The sequence below is a fragment of the Dermacentor variabilis genome, chromosome 8 (genome assembly GCF_050947875.1).
Source record: "Dermacentor variabilis isolate Ectoservices chromosome 8, ASM5094787v1, whole genome shotgun sequence".
Taxonomy (NCBI): Eukaryota; Metazoa; Arthropoda; class Arachnida; order Ixodida; family Ixodidae; genus Dermacentor; species Dermacentor variabilis.
The window spans coordinates 97,199,664-97,219,755 of NC_134575.1; the positions used below are offsets into that span (position 1 = coordinate 97,199,664).

At 47.0% G+C, this 20,092-nt stretch overlaps 1 protein-coding gene across 3 annotated transcripts in view; it reads left to right on the forward strand.

The window, feature by feature from the left end:
• The window catches only part of LOC142590438 (uncharacterized), a 49,624-nt gene extending 30,299 nt beyond the window's left edge, over nt 1-19,325 (forward strand). For 2 of the 3 annotated variants that reach the window (XM_075702546.1, XM_075702547.1), the window contains one exon: nt 16,370-19,325. In XM_075702546.1, coding sequence (XP_075558661.1) covers nt 16,370-17,841 — 1,472 coding nt within the window. In that variant the 3' untranslated portion in view covers nt 17,842-19,325. The remainder of the gene's footprint in view (nt 1-16,369) is intronic. The other variant, XR_012830133.1, reaches the window with a different exon arrangement.
• Nucleotides 19,326-20,092: the final 767 nt, after the last annotated feature.

The following is a 20,092-nucleotide window of genomic DNA, read 5'->3' on the forward strand; positions in this document are numbered from 1 at the left end:
AAAGTGTGATCATTATGCGAGTAAATACGGTATTTGACTGCAATGAGCCTTCCTTACAGCACTGCAGAGCACTACTTACACTTTCCTATGTACTGAGAATTTGGTCATCACCACAACATATATGCTACAGCATCGTAACACAGTGAAAATCACGGGTACCATACAGAAACGCACCCAACACGGTTCGGCCACTTGTCTTACGACACGAAGAATACTGTCAGACTTATGATGTTCCTCATCAGGTCCTGCAGGTTGCTGAAAGGCCACCAAGATTGCCCCCATGGTACAACTTTTCACAGCTATGTGGCTGGACACTAACACATTTAAAGAAAAAGGACGTTCCATAAGAACACATAATACAAGAGTTCCGAGCTATTCAAGAAAAATATTAAAATTACACAGAATTTTACACTGATGGCTCTAAAACACGACAATACGTAGGTGTTGGAATCATAACAAAAAATTTGGAATATAGCATTCGGATAAATAATCTTTCTTCAGTCTTTACTGCTGAAGATTATGCTATATGGATGGCAGTAAAAAATATTTACCACCGACAAGCAGATGCATGCTATCATATATACCGATTCGCTGAGCACACTCGGAGCTCTAAACCTTAACTCCGTGTCTGAACCCCTGCTTGGCGATATCCTAAACATTGTGGCCTATAATAAATACAGAGGAACCCTACGATTCTGCTGGGTCCCAAGCCATGTTGGGATACCAAGGAATGAAGCAGCAGATAGATGCGCATTCAATGCAGCACAAGAAGGCATAAGACAAACAACACTTCTACAAAGAGACAGTATCCAAGCGATTCATAAGGCCCTGGCATCAAAGTGGCAACTAGAATGGGACTTTTGCATAAATAACAAGTTACACACAATAAAACCCTTGCTGGCGAGTAGAAGTCATGCAGTCACCAGCAACGCTTCTATGAGGTGATCCTATGCAGACTCCGAATTGGGAATAAACATCTGACGCACAATTTTCTACTTCAAAACGAAAACCCGCTAACTTGCGAGAAGTAATGCACATTATTATGACATGTCCACATACTGAAGCACAGAGACGGAAGCTTTTACAGAATCTCTATACCTTACACATACCTTTACACCTCGCCTCAATATTCGGAGATGATCCGCTAGTGCCCTTCACTGACTTGTTGCGCTTTTTAGAAGAAACCGGTTTTTGCACAGACTATAAAGTAATGCAGCTTTCGTTGCTTGAACATTTGATTTCTTAATATTATTACGATGTCCCTTGAGCATCGCTCGATGATGAGCCGCCGCGAGAACGACGACGAAGTGGGTCTGTGACCTTGGCGCGGGCGAGTGTCGGCCTAGTGGTCTCGCTCCAGTGTAAATACCCTGTATATAGCCTCTTTCATCTGTGTTTTTCCGCATGGAACATTCTGGTGGAGGTCAGCGATCCCCGTCCTCACCACGGAACTCCGGAGGGGTCGGTACACCGAGCTTGTCACCATGCCTCCCGGTGACGAGCCCGCCTCAGCAACGGCTTCGGCTTCTCCGACTGCTCCAATCATCACGGTTGCCCAACATCGCGACCCTGGTGTGTTCTCTGGCCTGGAGGGAGAGGACGTTGACGAATGGATCAAGCTCTATGAACACGCCAGTGCTAATAACAGCTGGGATCCAACGATCATGCTCGCCAACGTCATCTTTTATCTCGGCGGCACCCCACGCGTGTGGCACCAAACGCATGACGACGAGATAAATAGTTGGGACAGTTTCAAAGAAAAGCTCAGGGAACTGTTCGGCGACCCCATTGGGCGCAAGGCTGCCGCGAGAAAGGCTCTTGCGTCTCGTGTTCAGACATCTACAGAGCCGTACGTTTCGTACATCCTCGACGTCTTGGCTCTCTGCCGCAAAGCTGACGATACGATGTTTGAAACAGATAAAGTGTCGCATGTGCTAAAAGGCATCGCCGACGATGCTTTAAATTTGCTTGTTTTCGGTCACGTCTCGACTATAGACGCCATCATCAAAGAATGCCGTCACCTTGAACAAGCTAAGAGCCGCCGTATCACACATCACCTCACGCGGCTACCCAACACTGCTGCTACGTCGACATGTGAGGGTCGACCGCGTCAGACCACCCCCTGTGACGATGTAACCCGTATTGTTCGCCGCGAGCTCGAGGCCGCATGTTTGCCAGCTTTCTCCGCGACGCCTCCCGATCAATCAGCAACCACGATTGCGCTGATTCAGGCCGTCGTCAGACAGGAATTTGAGAACATGTGTCTCAACTCCGTGTGTTCATCGTCTCCACCCACGGTTCCCCAGTTCTCTAGCAGCCCTCCTCGTCCCCTGCAGTCCTTTTCTGCCACATCTCGCCGCAACCCGTCCGAATGGCGTACGCCTGATGACAGGCCGATCTGCTTCCACTGCTGTCGCATCGGCCACGTCGCTCGTCACTGCCGCAACCGATGGCCACCACCTCCTCGGATATACACCGCTGCTCATTCCCGCCCCTTTGGACCTTATGTTCCCTATACCACCTGCCATGAACCCATTGCCGCTGATGCTCCTGCACCGAACCTTTGCTACAAGCTGCTCTCCCTCACCTCGACGCATCATTCTCGTTCGCCCCAACCCTGTCGCTTCTCTTCGCTGCCTATCGCCTCGCGAATCCAGCCGGAAAACTGCAGCTTCTGGAGGTGAAGCTGCGTTGTCGTCCCTGCCCTCAAATCCTCTGCTCACGTTACACACACGAACCAAAACCTTCTTGACGTTGACGTCGATGGCTATCCTGTCACGGCACTCATCGATACAGGTGCGCATCTTTCTATTATGAGCGCCGAATTCTGACGACGACTGAACAAGCTCCTCACCCCAGCGTCGGCAAGCGTCCTCCGCGTTGCGGATGGCGGTACTGTGCCTATCATCGGCATGTGTACGGCACGTGTCAGCATCGCCGGCCGCCACACTCCTGTCCTCTTCACCGTGATTGCTCATTGCCCCCACGACCTCATTCTCGGCCTCGATTTTCTCTCTGCGCATTCTGCTCTTATTGGCTGCTCTTCCAGTACCTTTCGCCTTGAGCTGCCGATTCTCGCAGAACCTTCTGAAACACCCCAGTGCCGCCTACACCCCACCGGCTTATTCGCCTGCCGCCAAAATCAATAGCCTATATTGAACTCATGTCTTCCCCACCAGTCCCTGATGGCGAGTACCTCGTCACTCCTCTGCCCAACATTCCACTACAGTATGACGTTACCGTGCCTCACAGTATACTTACTGTTACTGCGAACCGCACTTTCATGCCTATCTTTAACTTTGGATTGGCAAAGCAAATTCTACCGCAAGGTATTTGCCTTGCCAACATTGATTGTCTCGGCGACCATCACGTGGCAACTTTATCCACGGATGCTTCTTGCGAGCTTAGCAGGCCCATCGGGCCAGCGTCGGCCGCCGATACCAAGATACAGAAAATGGTTGCGACGGACCTGTCTTCTGTGCAGGCTGAAGACCTTTACCAACTATTATCGTCCTACAGAGATATTTTCGACTTCGACGATCGCCATTTAGGCCAGACGCTCGCGGTCAAGCATCGGATTCTTACTGGCGATGCTACTCCTATTCACCGACGACTTTATCGAGTTTCTGCGTCGGAACGCCGAGTAATTCAAAGTGAAGTCAACAAAATGCTAGACAAAAACATCATTGAGCCTTCTTCGAGTCCCTGGGCGTCACCTGTAGTGTTGGTTAAGAAGAAGGATGGCACGTGGCGCTTCTGTGTAGACTACCGCCATCTGAACAACATTACTAAGAAGGACGTCTACCCGCTCCCACGTGTAGACGATGCCCTTGACTGCCTCCACGGTTCCAGCTATTTCTCTTCTATTGATCTTCGTTCTGGATACCAGCAGATTGCTGTTGACGATATGGACAGAGAAAAAACGCGTTCATCACACTTGATGGCCTATACCAATTTAAAGTAATGCCGTTTGGATTATGCAATGCCCCTGCCACCTTTGAGCGTATGATGTACTCCTTGCTCCGTGGTTTCAAATGGTCCACATGTCTGTGCTACCTCGACGACGTCATCGTCTTCTCGCCCACGTTCGACACTCACCTTGAGCGTCTAACAGCTATACTTGATGTATTTCGAAAGGCGAAGCTGCAACTTAACTCGTACAAATGTCGTTTCGGCCGCCGCCAAATTACTGTTCTGGGCCACCTCGTTGACGCTTCCGGAGTACAGCCTGATCGCGACAAAACTCGCGCTGTCCGAGACTATCCGGTTCCGAAGACAGCCGCAGACGTTCGAAGTTTTGTCGGGCCACGCTCGTACTTTCGTCGTTTTGTTCAAGATTTTGCGGCAATTGCTAGACCCCTCACTAATCTCTTGAAGAAAGGCGTACAATTCTCGTGGGGTACTGCAGAAGCCGCCGCCTTCTCTCGTCTCGTCACTCTTCTCTCCTCACCACCCATTCTCGCCCACTTCGACCCTGATGCCCCTACAGAATTGCGTACAGATGCCAGCGGTCATGGCGTAGGTGCCGTCTTAGTCCAGCGTCAGCGTGGCCAGGATCGCGTTATTGCTTTTGCGAGTCGCCTCCTCACACCATCGGAGCGCAACTATTCCATTACGGAACAAGAATGCCTTGCTGTAGTCTGGGCGGTTGCGAAGTTCCGTCCTTACCTCTACGGTCGCCCCTTTTCCGTAGTCACTGACCTTTATGCTCTCTGCTGACTCTCATCCCTAAAATATCCTACAGGCCGGCTTGGTCGATGGGCTTTGAGACTACAAGAATTTTCGTATTCCGTGGTCTACAAGTCTGGCCGCCTGCACCAAGACGCTGACAGCTTGTCGTGTTACCCTGTTGACGACCCTGACTCCTCCAATATTACCAGTGCTGCTTGTGTATTCTCTGTGTTGCAGCTGCTTCATTTCGCCGACGAGCAACGTCGTGACGCCTACATCAGAGCACTCATAGACCGTTTTGAACACTCCGGCCGACGCCACTCTACGCCTCTTCGTCCTCCGCGACGGTACTCTGTACCGTCGTAACCTTCATCCGGACGGCTCTGAGTTCCTACTTGTTATACCTAAACACCTGCGCTCAACCGTTCTAGAAGAGCTCCACGACGCACCAACGGCAGGACACCTCGGCGTATCTCGAACCTATGACCGTGTACGTCGCCGTTTTTTCTGGCCGGGCCTTGCCCATTCCGTACGACATTACGTCGCCGCTTGTGAACTTTGCCAACGACGCAACAAGCTTTCCCAGCCCCCCGCTGGTTACCTGCAGCCGCTCGACATCCCTGCCGAGCCCTTCCATCGTATCGGCTTAGACCTTCTCGGCCCATTTCCGGAATCTATATCAGGAAACAAGTGGGTTGCCGCGTCGGCGGACTACGTGACCTGCTACGCCGTAACCCGCGCTCTTCTGACCAGTTGCGCAACATATGTTGCGGACTTCCTCCTCCATGATAACATTTTGATTCATGGTGCTCCGCGTCAATTGCTAACAGACCGTGGCCGTACGTTCTTAGCCAAAGTCATCGACGACATCATGCGTGCCTGCTTAATACAGCATAATTTTACCACCTCCTACCACCCGCAAACGAACGGCCTCACTGAGCGTTTGAACCGCACCCTTACAGACATGCTATCTAAATACGTTTCAGACGACCACCGTGACTGGGACCAGGCTCTACCTGGCATTACATTTGCGTATAACTCTTCCCGTCTTGAAACTGCTGGCTTTTCGCCTTTTTACCTCTTGTATGGCCGTGAACCGACGCTACCACTGGACACTGTGCTTCCGTCCATCACAGGTTCAACTAGCGCTTATGCCCGTGATGTTATCGCCCATGCTGACCATGCTCGCCAACTTGCGCGCACCTCACAAGTCTCTCAAGGCATACAAAAGCAACGCTACGACTTCCATCACCGTGATGTCCATTTTGTGCCCGGCGCCCTCATGTTGCTTTGGTCACCATCGCGTAAAGTTGGCCTTTGTGAGAAACTGCTTTCCTGCTACAAAGGTCCATATCGTGTGTTTCGCCAAGTAACCGATGTCACCTACGAAATCGCTCTAGACACGCCCACTACGTCCTCCGCTGTGACAACCACTGACATTGTCCACGTCGCCCGACTCAAACCCTACAACTCTCCACGCGCCTTTGATATTTAGCAGCACCGTGACGGCGCTTTTGCGCCGGGGGGTAGTATTACGATATCATCGAGCGATGCTCAAGGGACGAGCCTCCGCGAGAACGACGACGAAGTGGGTCTGTGCCCTTTGCGCGGGCGAATGTCGGCCTGGTGGTCTGGCTCCAGTGTAAATACCCTGTATGTAGCCTCTTTCATCTGTGTTTTTCCACACGTAACAATATCTTGTGGCTGGCACAGCATGGCCTTAGTCGCTCTTGCGCCATTAAACCCAAATTAACTAACCAGCTTTAAAATGTCGCGTTTATGGTCACTGCCTATGCTACTATACCATTCCTCGTCAATGACCATTTTTCTCAACTAATCAGGACTTCCTTCTATCAGCCGGCAGTAATCAATTGTCAAATGCCGGTTTTCCACTTCCCACGTGGTCTGCCTGTCATACTTAGGCCCTGTATTCACGATAACGAGGTTATGTTGCTTAAAAAGATCTAGCATTGACTTCCCATTGTTGTTAGTATAGCCATATAGATCCTGTATGTGGGCATTCATGTCACCTAATGGAATAATTTGGGCACCATTCCCGAAATCCTTGATATTGGCATTTAGACATTCCACTAACTCTTGATTCTTCTCTCTGCAATTATTTCCAGGCCACAAGTTCGTTACGCCTGCAGCTAAGTTTTCTTTCCACTAATTGTACATGACAACCATAGATGCTCTTGACATTTTGAATTTATTATTTTCCATTTGGCTCCCTGATGGATGAGCGTTCCGAGTCCTTCTCCCTTTCTTTCAGATTTATTTCTATTGCACCCTTCCCAAACATGATTCTCAATCACTGGCGGCTCTTTCGATTCTCTAATTGGTGTGTTTCTGTAACCGAATACACCCCTATTTGTTCTTTGTTTAACTGCTCCTCAATCTCTACCCACGTCTCCTTTCTTCTGCCGGCTTGCATGTTTATATAGCCTTTGCATGGCGAGCTCTCTTTCCTCTTTGCCTCCTTTTGCTTTTATTTTACAATTATGCTATTTCGAGGTTCCTTTAGGGGGACCTTTTTCATCACTACTTACACTGGCCTCCTGATCGTCCGTGGGCCCCTTAAGAATGGAACCGCACGACCAGCAAGTCGCCTGCTCCCTTCTCGTCCAAGCCTGTTGTTGAAGTAGACCACGTCTCGTTAGAAACCACCACACCTTTTCACTTCCCTGTTTACAACAGCGTGTCTACCAACCGGGAAATCCAGGAATTCTCAGGGATTTTGAGTAGTCTGGAAAAACTCAGGGAATTTGTGCCTCTATCAGGGAAAATATGCTGTAATTTTATTGAAAGGGTTGGAAGTCGTGGTAATGCTGGCTCGAGTAACAGACAGGAATCGTAATGAATCATCATTGATTGTCTGTCGCCGGCTGGAGGAGTTGCCAGTGTGCAGTCAACAACAGACTTTCCGGATTCCCGATAATTTGGATGGATTCGCGGCACCACCACGTAGCCCACAGAGTCAATGTATCAGAACGCCAAAAATTTCGGACGCAAGAACTCTTCGACGTCCGATTTTCCAGACGTTTTGCCTTAACCGCAGGTCCGAAACGGCGTTAATCGAAGCCGCCACCGCTGCCATTTTGATTACCTCGCCGCCTCGTACCGGCGCTCTCGCCTGCAGATCCGCTGGCAGCCGTAGCCACCACTGCAGCAACGCTAGGCCTAGCTGCTTCGACGTTCGCTATGAAGCTTCTTGCCATTGGGTGCCGTGTTTTTTATTGAAAGAATTCGCTGCTGTCAGCAATGGCACGGACTCCGCCTTTGTGGTCTTCGCGATTGGCTTAGAAGCTTGGAAAGCACAGTGCGTTGCACAATGCCGGCATATGCCGGTTCCCGAAAGTCAGCTTCGCCTCCGTACGGAAATGTTACTTGGTGAAGCATACGTAAAAGTATTGCAGTGAAGCATAACAAGCGTGGGAAGCGGCTATACCACCGGACACAGTATGTATTCCTTATACGCGCGTGCACCCGGTCTCCCCTGTCACAGTACGAGCACCGATATGCCTAATACGTGTACCGACAGGCCTTCAGAGCGTTTTCGAATGTGCCTATGGCGGTTTGAGCCATTAAGGGCAGTAAATGACATGCATTTATTTTTTCCAACTGGCCAATTTTTCGGAATTTTTCGGACCCCTAGGGATTTCGGAAAATCGGACGTGGACTGTGCGATTGACCAAGATGATGCTTCAAATGGTCCGTGTGGCGAACGAGTGGCGGAAGGAGGACAAGAACAGAAAGGACCTATGCATTGAGGAAAGAACGGGAAAGGAAGCGTGCTGCCGCCGTTTTGAAGGAGCTTGAGCTCAAAAAACAATGTTGGTTGATTCCGAGATACAGGTGTCCCTCATCCAAGCCAAAATAAACTCTTTAAAGCAGTGAAACACAACACTGAGGCGTCATGCGCGGGTTGAGAGTATGTTAGGACAGTTGAGGTTGACATACGAGCTGTTGAGAGAGAATCTAAGTTGTGACAAAGTTCGGGCCTCATACCACTGAGCTTGCTATCAATTGATATAAATAGCTCATATTCGAAAATATTTGCTTCTGTATGCATCTCCTTTTCATCCGTATTTGAGAATGTTCGACTCGATTTGCAATTTTTTTCACAGACGTTTCATTTGCTGTGCTTTTTACTAACCCCTCCCGTCTATTCTCTTTTTGCATTACATAAACACTACTCCTTAGTATTCAAACTGAATGAAGTCGTTCTTTTTTTAAAAAAATTTCATATGCTTACTAGAGAGTGACAGCGTCGGGTGATATGGTTTCAGCCCGTCTTGACATAAAACATAGTTCTGCATCACTCTGGGAATCTTGCAAAGGCACTCAGGGAAAACCTGGAAAACTCAGGGAATTTGGAAATGTCAACTTGGTAGGCATCCTGTACAACGTCGAAACATTTCTCTCGGCTCAAGGTCCATATAGCCTCATTAGTAGCCACTATGGTTCTTTGTACGTTACTGTCACGTACAGGCACATCCGGCACCATGCACACCACGATCTGCACCTGTGGGGACAGCTCACACAAGTCATCTGCCTCCTTCGCCAACGGCTGGGCTAGTCCTGTCTTTTTTGTTTGGGACGTCAGTTAGCCCACCTGTGACTACGACAAGGTCGCGTCCGTGGGCTATTCCCGCAAGCTTTGCTTTTGCTTGCTCCATGGCAGTGCCTACTAATGTCACTCTTGGAAATATCCCTACCGCTACTCATTTTTCAGCTTTCACCCTCTCCACAGTTGCCTCTGAGCACCTAGCCAGGTTTGAGTCGCCGGCGATAATCATCCTTTCACTCTCTCCTACTGCCGAGGCCTCTCCCTGCTTACCTTTGTCATGCTTTTCTGGTCGTGGTGGTGGTAAACATTATTGAAAGTGGGAAGGGGAAAGGGGGAGGTTTCTGTGTGGTTTGAACTTGACAAGGGGCATTGACCTCTGCGTTCCTGCTTTTCATTTGTGGTCGCATCAAGATAGGTGAAGCTCTTTCCAGGTACTCTCACCCTACTTTGCATACCTTCCACTTGCTTTGTTGACACTCCCTCTCCTGTCATGTTGGCAGACTGCTTTGCATTGTCGCGACCATTCTCCTTCATGATGGCGGCCCTGTACGGCTTTTCTTCGGCGGCTTGGCCTTTTTTCCACCACCTTCTGTCCATCACGCTCCAGCTCTTTGACCTGTTTCTCAAGCTCATCCTGGAAAGCCTCCATTTTGTTCAGCCTAGCATCGACATCACAGTGTTTGGCGATTGACTTGATTTCCTCCCTGTTCTCATCCGGTCCCTTGTCTACCTTGGGGGACTCCCTGTACACTGCACGCTTTACCATCTTTCTTGCCTTGTGTTGCACTTCGCTTTTTCTAATACAAACATCGAAGCTTTCAGAGCATGTGCCTTCTAGCAAAGGCCTATACGCACAGAATCTAGATCCTTAAAATGCTGCAAAGTAGTTATCACCAATGATTTAGAAGTAATGAATGCCACACGGACTTAAGGTACGACACGTGTTCACACGTGTTCAAACGCTCTCACTGTCCTACCAAAGCAGTACTACCGATACCAATGCACACAGACTGCAACCACTAATAGCTAATGGTATTGCGACTTCCAAACTACTATTTAAAAGCTACAAAGGCTAACATCCCAAAACGGTTGCACGTGTTGAAACACGTTTCGCGAATGGGTGCTGTGGCTATCCTGCAGAACTAAATATACACAAAACACACACAAAAAAATACACAAAAAGAAAACGAGTCAGTTACTATTTAAAGGCTAAAAAATCAGGAAATCAAAAACAGAAGCAAGCTCAAAGCATGTACAAAAAAACTCCATGTTTTCGTCGAAGCCACGGGGCCCTGGAAAAACACGTCCATCCGCCGCAAACATCACTGACACCAGCAGGATGGAAGTGGTAACAGTGGTATACCAACTATGTCTCATTGAGTGGGGGGAGGGTCAAACCACAAACGATCTGTGCTCTCTTTCTCGCTCTCTATCTCTCTCTATGTATAATATATATATATATATATATATATATATATATATATTTATATATATATATATATATATACATACATACATACATACATACATACATATATACATACATACATACATAATATAATATATATGTATTGCGAATGACTATAACAACATGTGAAATTGTGTCGAAATGCTGCACTCAGTTATATTTCCAGTCGCCGACCGATTTCTCAGACTACAATGGGTGGGAAAAATGTCCGAATAAGACAACAGTCCGAAAAAACTTGTGAATGGGGAAAATGAACTTTATATTTGCGGATCAACATTGAAATAGTCACGGATTGTGTGCTGCCTCATTTTGCACCTCCGTGCGACGACATCCGCTTGTATTTGCGCGAGGGTCGACCTCTCGTCGTACACATTTGACAGCAACATCAGCGCACTGCTAATGTCCGATGTCGTTGGTTGAGGACAGCTGAAGCATCGGATCCGGAATCATTTTGAAGCGTAAGCACTTGTGTCACGATCTCGTGGTGAGTAGGCTCTGCGCACAGTTCAAGATTCAGCAGCGCAAAATACAGCGTGCCTATTTGCTATCGTTGCTGGCTGAACGGCCTTCCGCGAATCAGCAAGTATGCAGACTGCCGTGAAGAGATTCACGGTGTGCACTTTTTCGTTGTTGATGCACAGGATTGTGCGGTGAAGCAGACTAGCATGGTAGAGCGCTTTTAAGATTTTGTATCTCGCCCTGGCCCATGGGGTGTAGCCCACTCGTGGTATTCGGGGGCAAAAATTCCAGCCGGATGGCCTGCAGATTGTCTGCAGCGCCATGGGCTGCACATTTGTCGACAAAAATCACCACTTGGCATTGCTGGGATCGAAACATTCCGTCCATGCGGCGCAGGTAACCCTCGAATAATGATTGCGTAATCCATGCCTTTAAATTGCTCATGTACCATACTGGCAGGTTTCTGGGGCCCTTGAAGCACCTGGGGTTTTGCGACTTTCCAATCACAAGAAGTGGAATTTTCTCGGTACCGGTCGTGTTCGCACCGACCGTAACCGTAATTATTTCTTTGCTGAGCCGCCCTCCAGTACTTGGATCGCCTGAGAAATACAGCAAACGGCCCAGCAGCATCCTAAAGAATAAAACCGTTTCATCGCAATTAAAAATGTCCTCAGGGCTGTAATTTTGCAGGACAAAGATCAAATCATTGCGGCAGTATTCTGCCACCACAGCTTGCCTGGTTGACGGCTCCACTGTCACCGCACATCTTCTTAAAAAATACTCCATGCCTTTTGTTAAAGCTGCGGAGCCATCCGTCAGTGAACTTGAAGTTCTCAATGTTCATCTTGATGGCGAGATCTCTGGCCTTCTGTTCAAGCGTGTCACGAGAAACTGGAAAATTCTTTGTCCCCACCCCTTTAAGCCCCAATTTAAATGCGTCTTCCAGATGCAAATGATCACCCTTGCGGTCCGTTTTTTTCTTTCGAGTGAATTCTCGAAGGCAGACAGTATCTTGCTCTTCTTTCGGATGTAATCTGAAACTGCTTGCTTGGACAGCTGGAACTGCTTCGCCACGTCAGCTTGCGTCCGTCCTTTCTACATGAGTTCAATAATCGCAGCTTTCTTTTCCAAAGTTAAGGTGGTGTAGTTGCCGCGTTTCTTCTTTGCAAAGTTCGGCGGAGAGGCGTGAGGCGAGGCCATAGTGTCGAGAACACACAGCAAAAATTCACTTCCGAAAGGCGAGAATATCCCGCGAGACAAGCAGGCTGCACACAAGTGGCAATGGTAACCGTTCACGATGGATGGATGGATAAGGCTTAACCCTTGAAATCGGGTAGCGGCTCATGCCACCTAGCTGCGACACCAATCCAGTTGAAGCCACCAGCAGTTCCAAACAAGCCTCAAGCCAGCATAATTCAAAATGGTGGCATGCGGGGTGCCGGTTGAGCCCCAAAAGAGGAAGGCATAGGCGACGACTGTCTACGGCTTAGAGTGATTTACCTACAAAATACAGTTTGCGATGAATGGGAAGGGATGAGGGGCGAGGAGAAGGTTGATATCAACAAGTGACTGAGGCAGGGGTGCCCGTTATCCCCACTGCTGTTTATGATGTTCATGGTGGGGAGGGAAAGGGGCTAGAAGGAATAAATGTTAGGTTTAATCTCTCATACAAGCCGGCCGGTACAGTAGTAGAGCAGCAGCTTCCAGGTTTATTTTATGCGGACGACTTTGCGTTGCTAGCTAACACGCAAAGTGACATGCATTGTCTGGCCAATTCTGTGGACAGGAAGGCCATAAGTTAGGTCTGAAATGTAGTGTTCAAAAATGAGGTGCAATATTATTAATTGAAAACAGCGAAAAGACAGTGACAACACAGGGCCAGGAAATATCTTGCGTAAAAGAATATAAACACCTTGGTATACATATAAATGAAGGCAATAAATATATGGAGACACAGGAAAAAAGACTAAAGTAAAGGGGAAGAGAAATGCAGCCATAATGAAACACACAGCACTAGTAAGATACAATAGGTGCGAGGTGCTGTGGGGTATGTGGAAAGATCTAATGGTTCTAAGACTTACATTTCGAAATTCGGTTGTTTGCTTGAAATCAGGGATACAATTGGGACTCGATTGGAGCCAAAGGTCAGCAGGACGCCTCGCATTGGGCACTCACGGGAGGACTATAAATGAAGCTATCGAGAGTGATATGGGCTGGACAAGTTTTGAGGTGAGGGAAGCTCACAGACAAATTAATCATGAATAACGACTGAGGAATATGGAAGAAAGTGAATAGACCGGGAGAGTGTTCTGGTGTTTGTACAAGAATAACATTCATTCATAGTGGACGAAAAGAACTAGAAAGCTTACCTGCAAGTATGCGGCCTGTGTGGTGAGCAACACAGCAACAAAGAACATCAAGTGAAATGTCAGAGGCTGAAATAATCTCATGGGTGGTGGCAATGAAAAAAGAAACCTACCATGAGTAACTACGTAAGAGGAAAAAACTAAATCAGAAAAGAAGCACTTTATGATAACTCAAAGGGAAGCTCATTACATTTTGAAGCGAGATCAGAATGCCGTGGAACACGCACTTATAAAGCGAGATATAAGAAGGAAGAAGAAGCATGTGCTTGCTGCGGTACAGTAGGGAAACGATAGAGCGTGTTTTACTATTAGAATGTAAAGACACCTTCCCAGTGGTTGACGTAGCCACCACTGGCCTCCTTGAAGCCCTTGGGTTCAGCGAGAGCAAGTGAAAAGTACACATGTCCGCAATAGAGATTAGTAAGAGGTGGTAGGAAAATTGGTGGGAGAAAAGTAGGGAAACGACAAAAACAAAGTTCACAATAGGGGGTCAGAAAATTTGGTTGTGAGAAATCATGTTTATTTTTTTTCATTTTTAACCTAGTGAATAAAGGGAAAATCAGACATCCACCCGTTCGTAGCAATTGCTACAAAGGAAACCCATACGGGTTCCTCGAAAGAAAAGCCTCATAGTTGAAGAAAAATTCGTCCTGGTCCGGGTCTCGAACCCGGGACCACCGCCTTTCCGGGGCAGCCGCTCTGCCATCTGAGCTAACCTGGTGGCTAGCAGATGGCAGGGCGAAGTCGAATTTGTCGACAACACGAAGCAAAGGCAAGAGTTTGACGTAGTAGTTCTGCGGAAACCCGCAAGGTGGAGAGAAGTAATGAATAAAGGGAAAATCAGATATCCACCCGTTCGTAGTAATTGCTACAAAGGGTGGATTTTAACCTAGGTAGGGTATTAAGCAGTATAGTAGCAAGAGCTTGGTGGTGCAACCCACCGCCTCCTCTCCTTGCTCCAGCAAGGAGAGGAGGTGCCGCCGGTGAAGGGAGCAAGGAGAGGAATGGAGCAATGGAGCATGGTATATTAGAATGTGAAGATATCTGCCCAGCGGTCGATTAAGGAATCACTAGCGTCCTTGAAGCCCTCGGGTTCATCAAGAGCAGGGGGAAAATAACCATGTCCGGAATGGAGATTAGTAAAAGGGAACCTGAAGCTTGGAAAAAGTTAGGTAAACTAGAAACAACAAGGGCGTACAAAAACAAAGTTCACAATAGGGTTTCACGAAGTTTGTTTATAGGAATTCATAGGTAGGACATTGGGCATTAAAATAGCAAGAGGTTGGTGGTGCAACCCACCGCACCGTTCCAAAGTGGGTTGTACGGGAGCACTTCGGCGCCAGTTCTGTGCCAGCACGGAGGAAGAAGTTGACGTTCGTGTGTGTCTCTCTCTGTCAGTTTTTCAATCTGTGGCTGCCTTGTGTTAGTGACCCTTATCCAAACGCCGTGCCCATGTTGCTGAGACGAACATGCCTGTTAAATTACATATATATATATATAAGCACCCTCGCTGCAACCGAGGGGTAAGTCGGGCACGATATGAAACTAGTGTGTATGTCATTCCTTCGGCGCCACCAATGGTGCTTGGTGCCTCCATTCGCACATACTACAATACCTTCACCTGCTAGTGTGTTAACATCCACTGCGCTTTGCAAAGGGAGCATACCATTCCTTGTCGGTTCCAGCAATCATTTGCCAGTATTTTGTGATGGCAGAGCACAAGGAGCACAGCGCACTCCAAAAGAAGTTGCCATATTTTTGAACCTCTAAGCCGCACCAAACATCGTAAAAAATGTACTGCAAGGTAACGATCGGGGTGTGAATTACTGGAATTTAAATTTGAAGTTTCACTCCATGACAACGCAGCGTGCGCTGCCACAAAGCCACACTTCAGGGCAAGGTTCTCAAGTTCTCACAGTTTCGTTATTTCCTGGGGAATCCCACCCTTTTCCCACCCCTGTGTATTGAAGCTCCCTTCTCTCCTGCACGGTCGGTCATTTTCCTCCTCTGTGTGGGTCGCCATTTTGCATTTAGCAGTTAGTGAATAGTGCACATGGTGCTGGAAAAGTAGAACTTAGGTCACGATAAGCCGTGCTCAACGGCCCAGCTCCCGTCTCCGGAAACAGTAAAGCAGAGTCATTGGCTGAATATACGACACGCACAAGTGGTTTATCCCCAAATGGATGCTGTTTTGTAAACATCTAGGGGTTCCGTATGCAGTTGTTACCATGGGTTATAGACTCATATTATTCTTTTTTTCTTTCTGAGCTGTTCTGAAAGAGGATGTGGGTTGTAGGTGTTGGCAGGTTATGTGAGGAAAACTGCGGAATTTCCTAGCCGGCTCCTTGCAATCTCGACTTACGATAACATTGCCAAAGTTCAATGTGTGGTCAAGAAGAAACTCGCTGATGAAGTCTCGTATAAAACAAATTTGTTGTGCCAGCGAATCATAAATTTTGCAAGTGCCTAATGTGGTTACCGGGCGTCAAGTGATCATTGAGGATATGTGAGCAGGCTTGGTCAAAGCATTTTTGAAATGTTCTCTAAGGGTCAGAGTAGAGAGTAGTCAAGCACTCCACATTCTGTCACTTTGTAATTCTTTAGCTTTCTGAAAAATCCCTTTTATAAGTGGACTTCGCAAACAGGGTCATGAAGCATTCAAATGCAGAAATATTGAGTAAATAAACATGACCATTAGTTCTTTGTTTCATCATACTTAAGGTCACCCTGAAGATCTCCCAAATCAAATGAAAAAGATAGCTTGTCATTAAAGTTAGCATGTTTTCTTTTTTGGCATTTCGTAAAAACTCTTATTTACTTTTTTTCTTTGTGCAGCATCGAGGCTTTCAATTTCTGCGTCAACTGCCAAATGTGACAACTCAAAGCAAGGATCCATCCACCGATGTCAGCTATGTGACTATGTGGCAGATGAACTATTTCTTCTGGAAGCACATGCCACCATCCACACTGGCGAGAAGCCATTTCATTGCCCTTCATGCTCTCGGAGCTTCTCACGAAAGCCCCACCTGAAAGCCCACCTGCGCACCCACACAGGCGAGAAGCCATATCAGTGCCCTTCATGCTCTCAGAGCTTCTCACGAAAAGAAGACGTGAAAATCCACCTGCGGACTCACACAGGCGAGAAGCCATTTCACTGCCCTTCATGCTCTCGGAGCTTCTCACGAAAGCCCCACCTGAAAGCCCACCTGCGCACCCACACAGGCGAGAAGCCATTTGAGTGCCCTTCATGCTCTCGGAGCTTCTCAGAAAAGGGCCACCTGAGAGCCCACCTGTGCACCCACACAGGCGAGAAGCCATTTGACTGCCCTTCATGCAATCGGAGCTTCTCACAGAAGAGGTTCCTGAAAGCCCACCTGCGCACCCACACAGGCGAGAAGCCATATAAGTGCCCTTCATGCTCTCAGAGCTTCTCACGAAAAAAAGACATGAAAATCCATCTGCGGATTCACACAGGCGAGAAGCCATTTGACTGCCCTTCATGCTCTCGGAGCTTCTCTGTACAGGGCAGCCTGAAAGCCCACCTGCGCACCCACACAGGCGAGAAGCCATTTGACTGCCCTTCATGCTCTCGGAGCTTCTCAGCAAAGGGCAGCCTGAAAGCCCACCTGCGCAGCCACACAGGCGAGAAGCCATATCAGTGCCCTTCATGCTCTCAGAGCTTCTCAAGCAAGGGTTACCTGAAAGTCCACCTGCGCACCCACACAGGCGAGAAGCCATATCAGTGCCCTTCATGCTCTCAGAGCTTCTCACATAAGGGCAGCCTGAAAGACCACCTGCGCGCCCACACAGGCGAGAAGCCATTTGACTGCCCTTCATGCACTCGGAGCTTCTCACAGAAGAGCGGCCTGAAAGTCCACCTGCGCACCCACACAGGCGAGAAGCCGTATCAGTGCCCTTCATGCTCTCAGAGCTTCTCAATCAAGGGTCACCTGAAAGCCCACCTGCGCACCCACACAGGCGAGAAGCCATATCAGTGCCCTTCATGCTCTCGGAGATTCTCACAAAAGAGCGGCCTGAAAGTCCACCTGCGCACCCACACAGGCGAGAAGCCGTATCAGTGCCCTTCATGCTCTCAGAGCTTCTCAATCAAGGGTCACCTGAAAGCCCACCTGCGCACCCACACAGGCGAGAAGCCATATCAGTGCCCTTCATGCTCTCGGAGATTCTCACAAAAGGGCAGCCTTAGGAAACACATGAGGCGAGAAGCCATTTCATTGCCCACTCTGCCTTCAGCGATTCTCGTTGAAGAATGCCCTGAAGATACACCGGTGCATTCATACAAGTGACCGGCCATATAGTTGCATTGCCTGCTTCAGGTCCTCATCACTTGAACAGACTTGGAGAGCACAGCACATGATACTCTAGGGTATTTTATCAATCTCGTTGAACTAGAGTCTGAATTAAAAATCTACATTCGTGTAGCATGTTACTTAGTGTTCTACTGCATCAGGTAGCACAAGTGTCTCCACATACTCCTGAGAGGAAGCTTTAACTCATCCCCAACTTCGATCCCGCCTATTCAAATACATGCAAAACGCATAAATGCTTTTCTGAAATAACCAGTGGGCCGATTGTAACGAAATTTGTTACATTTGAGAGAAAAAGCTAAATTCTGGTTACCCCTGGAAGCATAATTTAGTTTGAAGGCCTGAATGTTATAACAGGAATTTACAAAGATTTTTCATATTAAAAAAATTGGAGCAAGAACTTTATAAATTTTTAGCTCTGCACCTGGAATAGATATCGTAGCTCTGTAAACTGCATACGCTAGATATTCCAAAGCAGACAAATTTGATGTATCAATGTATATCTTGTCAAATTGTTACACTGTTTACAGGTACTTTGCAGATGTCCTACTCATTTATTAGTGGCTTATTTTAACGCTTTGTTTCATACCTAAATATTGTCCGCTTTAGGTGTCCTATTTGGAGCATTTTACAGAATTGCAGTATTTTTCATTGCTGAGTTACCAGAGTTGTAAATTTGATAGTCGTTTTTTGAAAATTTGTGATTTTCAACAATTGCTATTAAAAGATTGTTAGCCTAAATCAAATATTCACTACCAACAGTCTCTACATTCTATTTCTTTTATATGCAACAAACCTCATCTGGTTTCGTGCAGTAGTTGTCAAGAAAAATGATCTTTCCTTTCCCATGTATGTAGGTGGGAGCCCCCAAGCTGAAGCTTTCTCTTAATGCGTTTCTGAAACACTTTTGTGGGGTTACCATATTTTCTGTAGATCTTTTGTCAACACGTTATGGAACACAGAGCAAAAGGATTTACGAGAACTAACCCACACAAAGCCGTTGTAGCTGAGAAAAAAAGTCAAAATACAGTTAAACTTTAATTAAAAGAAGTCGGCAAAAACAGATATTTGCTTTGTTATATTGTGGCTTTTCATTATTTGAAAAGTAATTGATGTTCTTTTGTGTCTCAAAAATTACTGTTTGCATGCCTCTACAAACTATGTATGTTCGTTGTAATAATTGTTACACTACAGATGTCTGAATGATGTGTTGTTTAGGCTGTTTTTTTTCATGGTTCTCTTTGTTACATATGAACTTGTTCTCTTAGACCAATTCATGTATTTGTTGCCTCTTGGTTCTGGTCTACATGGTTCATTGTGGATTCTTTCGATCTCATTCTATTCGTGCCTTTCTTTTTTTTTTACAAATGGGTACTTTTTTAGAGGAATTGATTGTTCAGTAAGCTAGCTTTCCACTGTCTGTTTCATTAGAGCATCAAATAAATGCCAATGTTTGGTGAGTATTCGTTGTCTGTTCTCGATATTTCAATAATTTATTGACGGCATGCAATATAGGGATGTTAGCATTTTATTGTATCTGGGGCTGCAAGAGAAGTTGAATGACGGCAGTTGGAACTTCATTATTAACACAGAAGGAACCTGTGATAAGCAACATAGATGAGTAGCCTAATGTTTGAGTCGAATGTCAATTCCACCATGTTTTATTCATTCCTACATTTTATTTCATTTCAACTAATGTACCAGCATTTCTATGAGCACTAGTGCGACATATATTTGTAGGAATATTTGTATAAACTTTACATATTGAATTGAGCTTATAAGCCTGCGCTGTGTAATACATTTGTGTGCAGAAGCATTGAAATTGGGCCAATCCTGCTTTTCGAAATTTGAAAAAGATGCTTTCTGAATTGCAGTTGTACTAGTTTCTCATCAGGAATTACCTCACCGACAAAATTGTGTACAAGACATGCTTTTAAGATAATAAATACAAGGGTTTACTGTTTCAATTAAGGGCGTGCAAATATTTGACACGGTAAAGTAGGCACTTTGTCAATACAACTATATTCTAATAGCCTGCGAACACTTGAAACACTATGTGTACAGAAATAAACCTCAAACTGAAGCAAAAGTATGATAAATGTCACCCCCATGGGCATAGACTCGCCACCGGGTGGCCGGGTTTAACAGACGTGTGCATTTTCATCTCCGACAGTCACTGTCTTGCTCCTATTACTTTGGGCCTTAGGGCCCAAAAGTCGCATCGACCGTG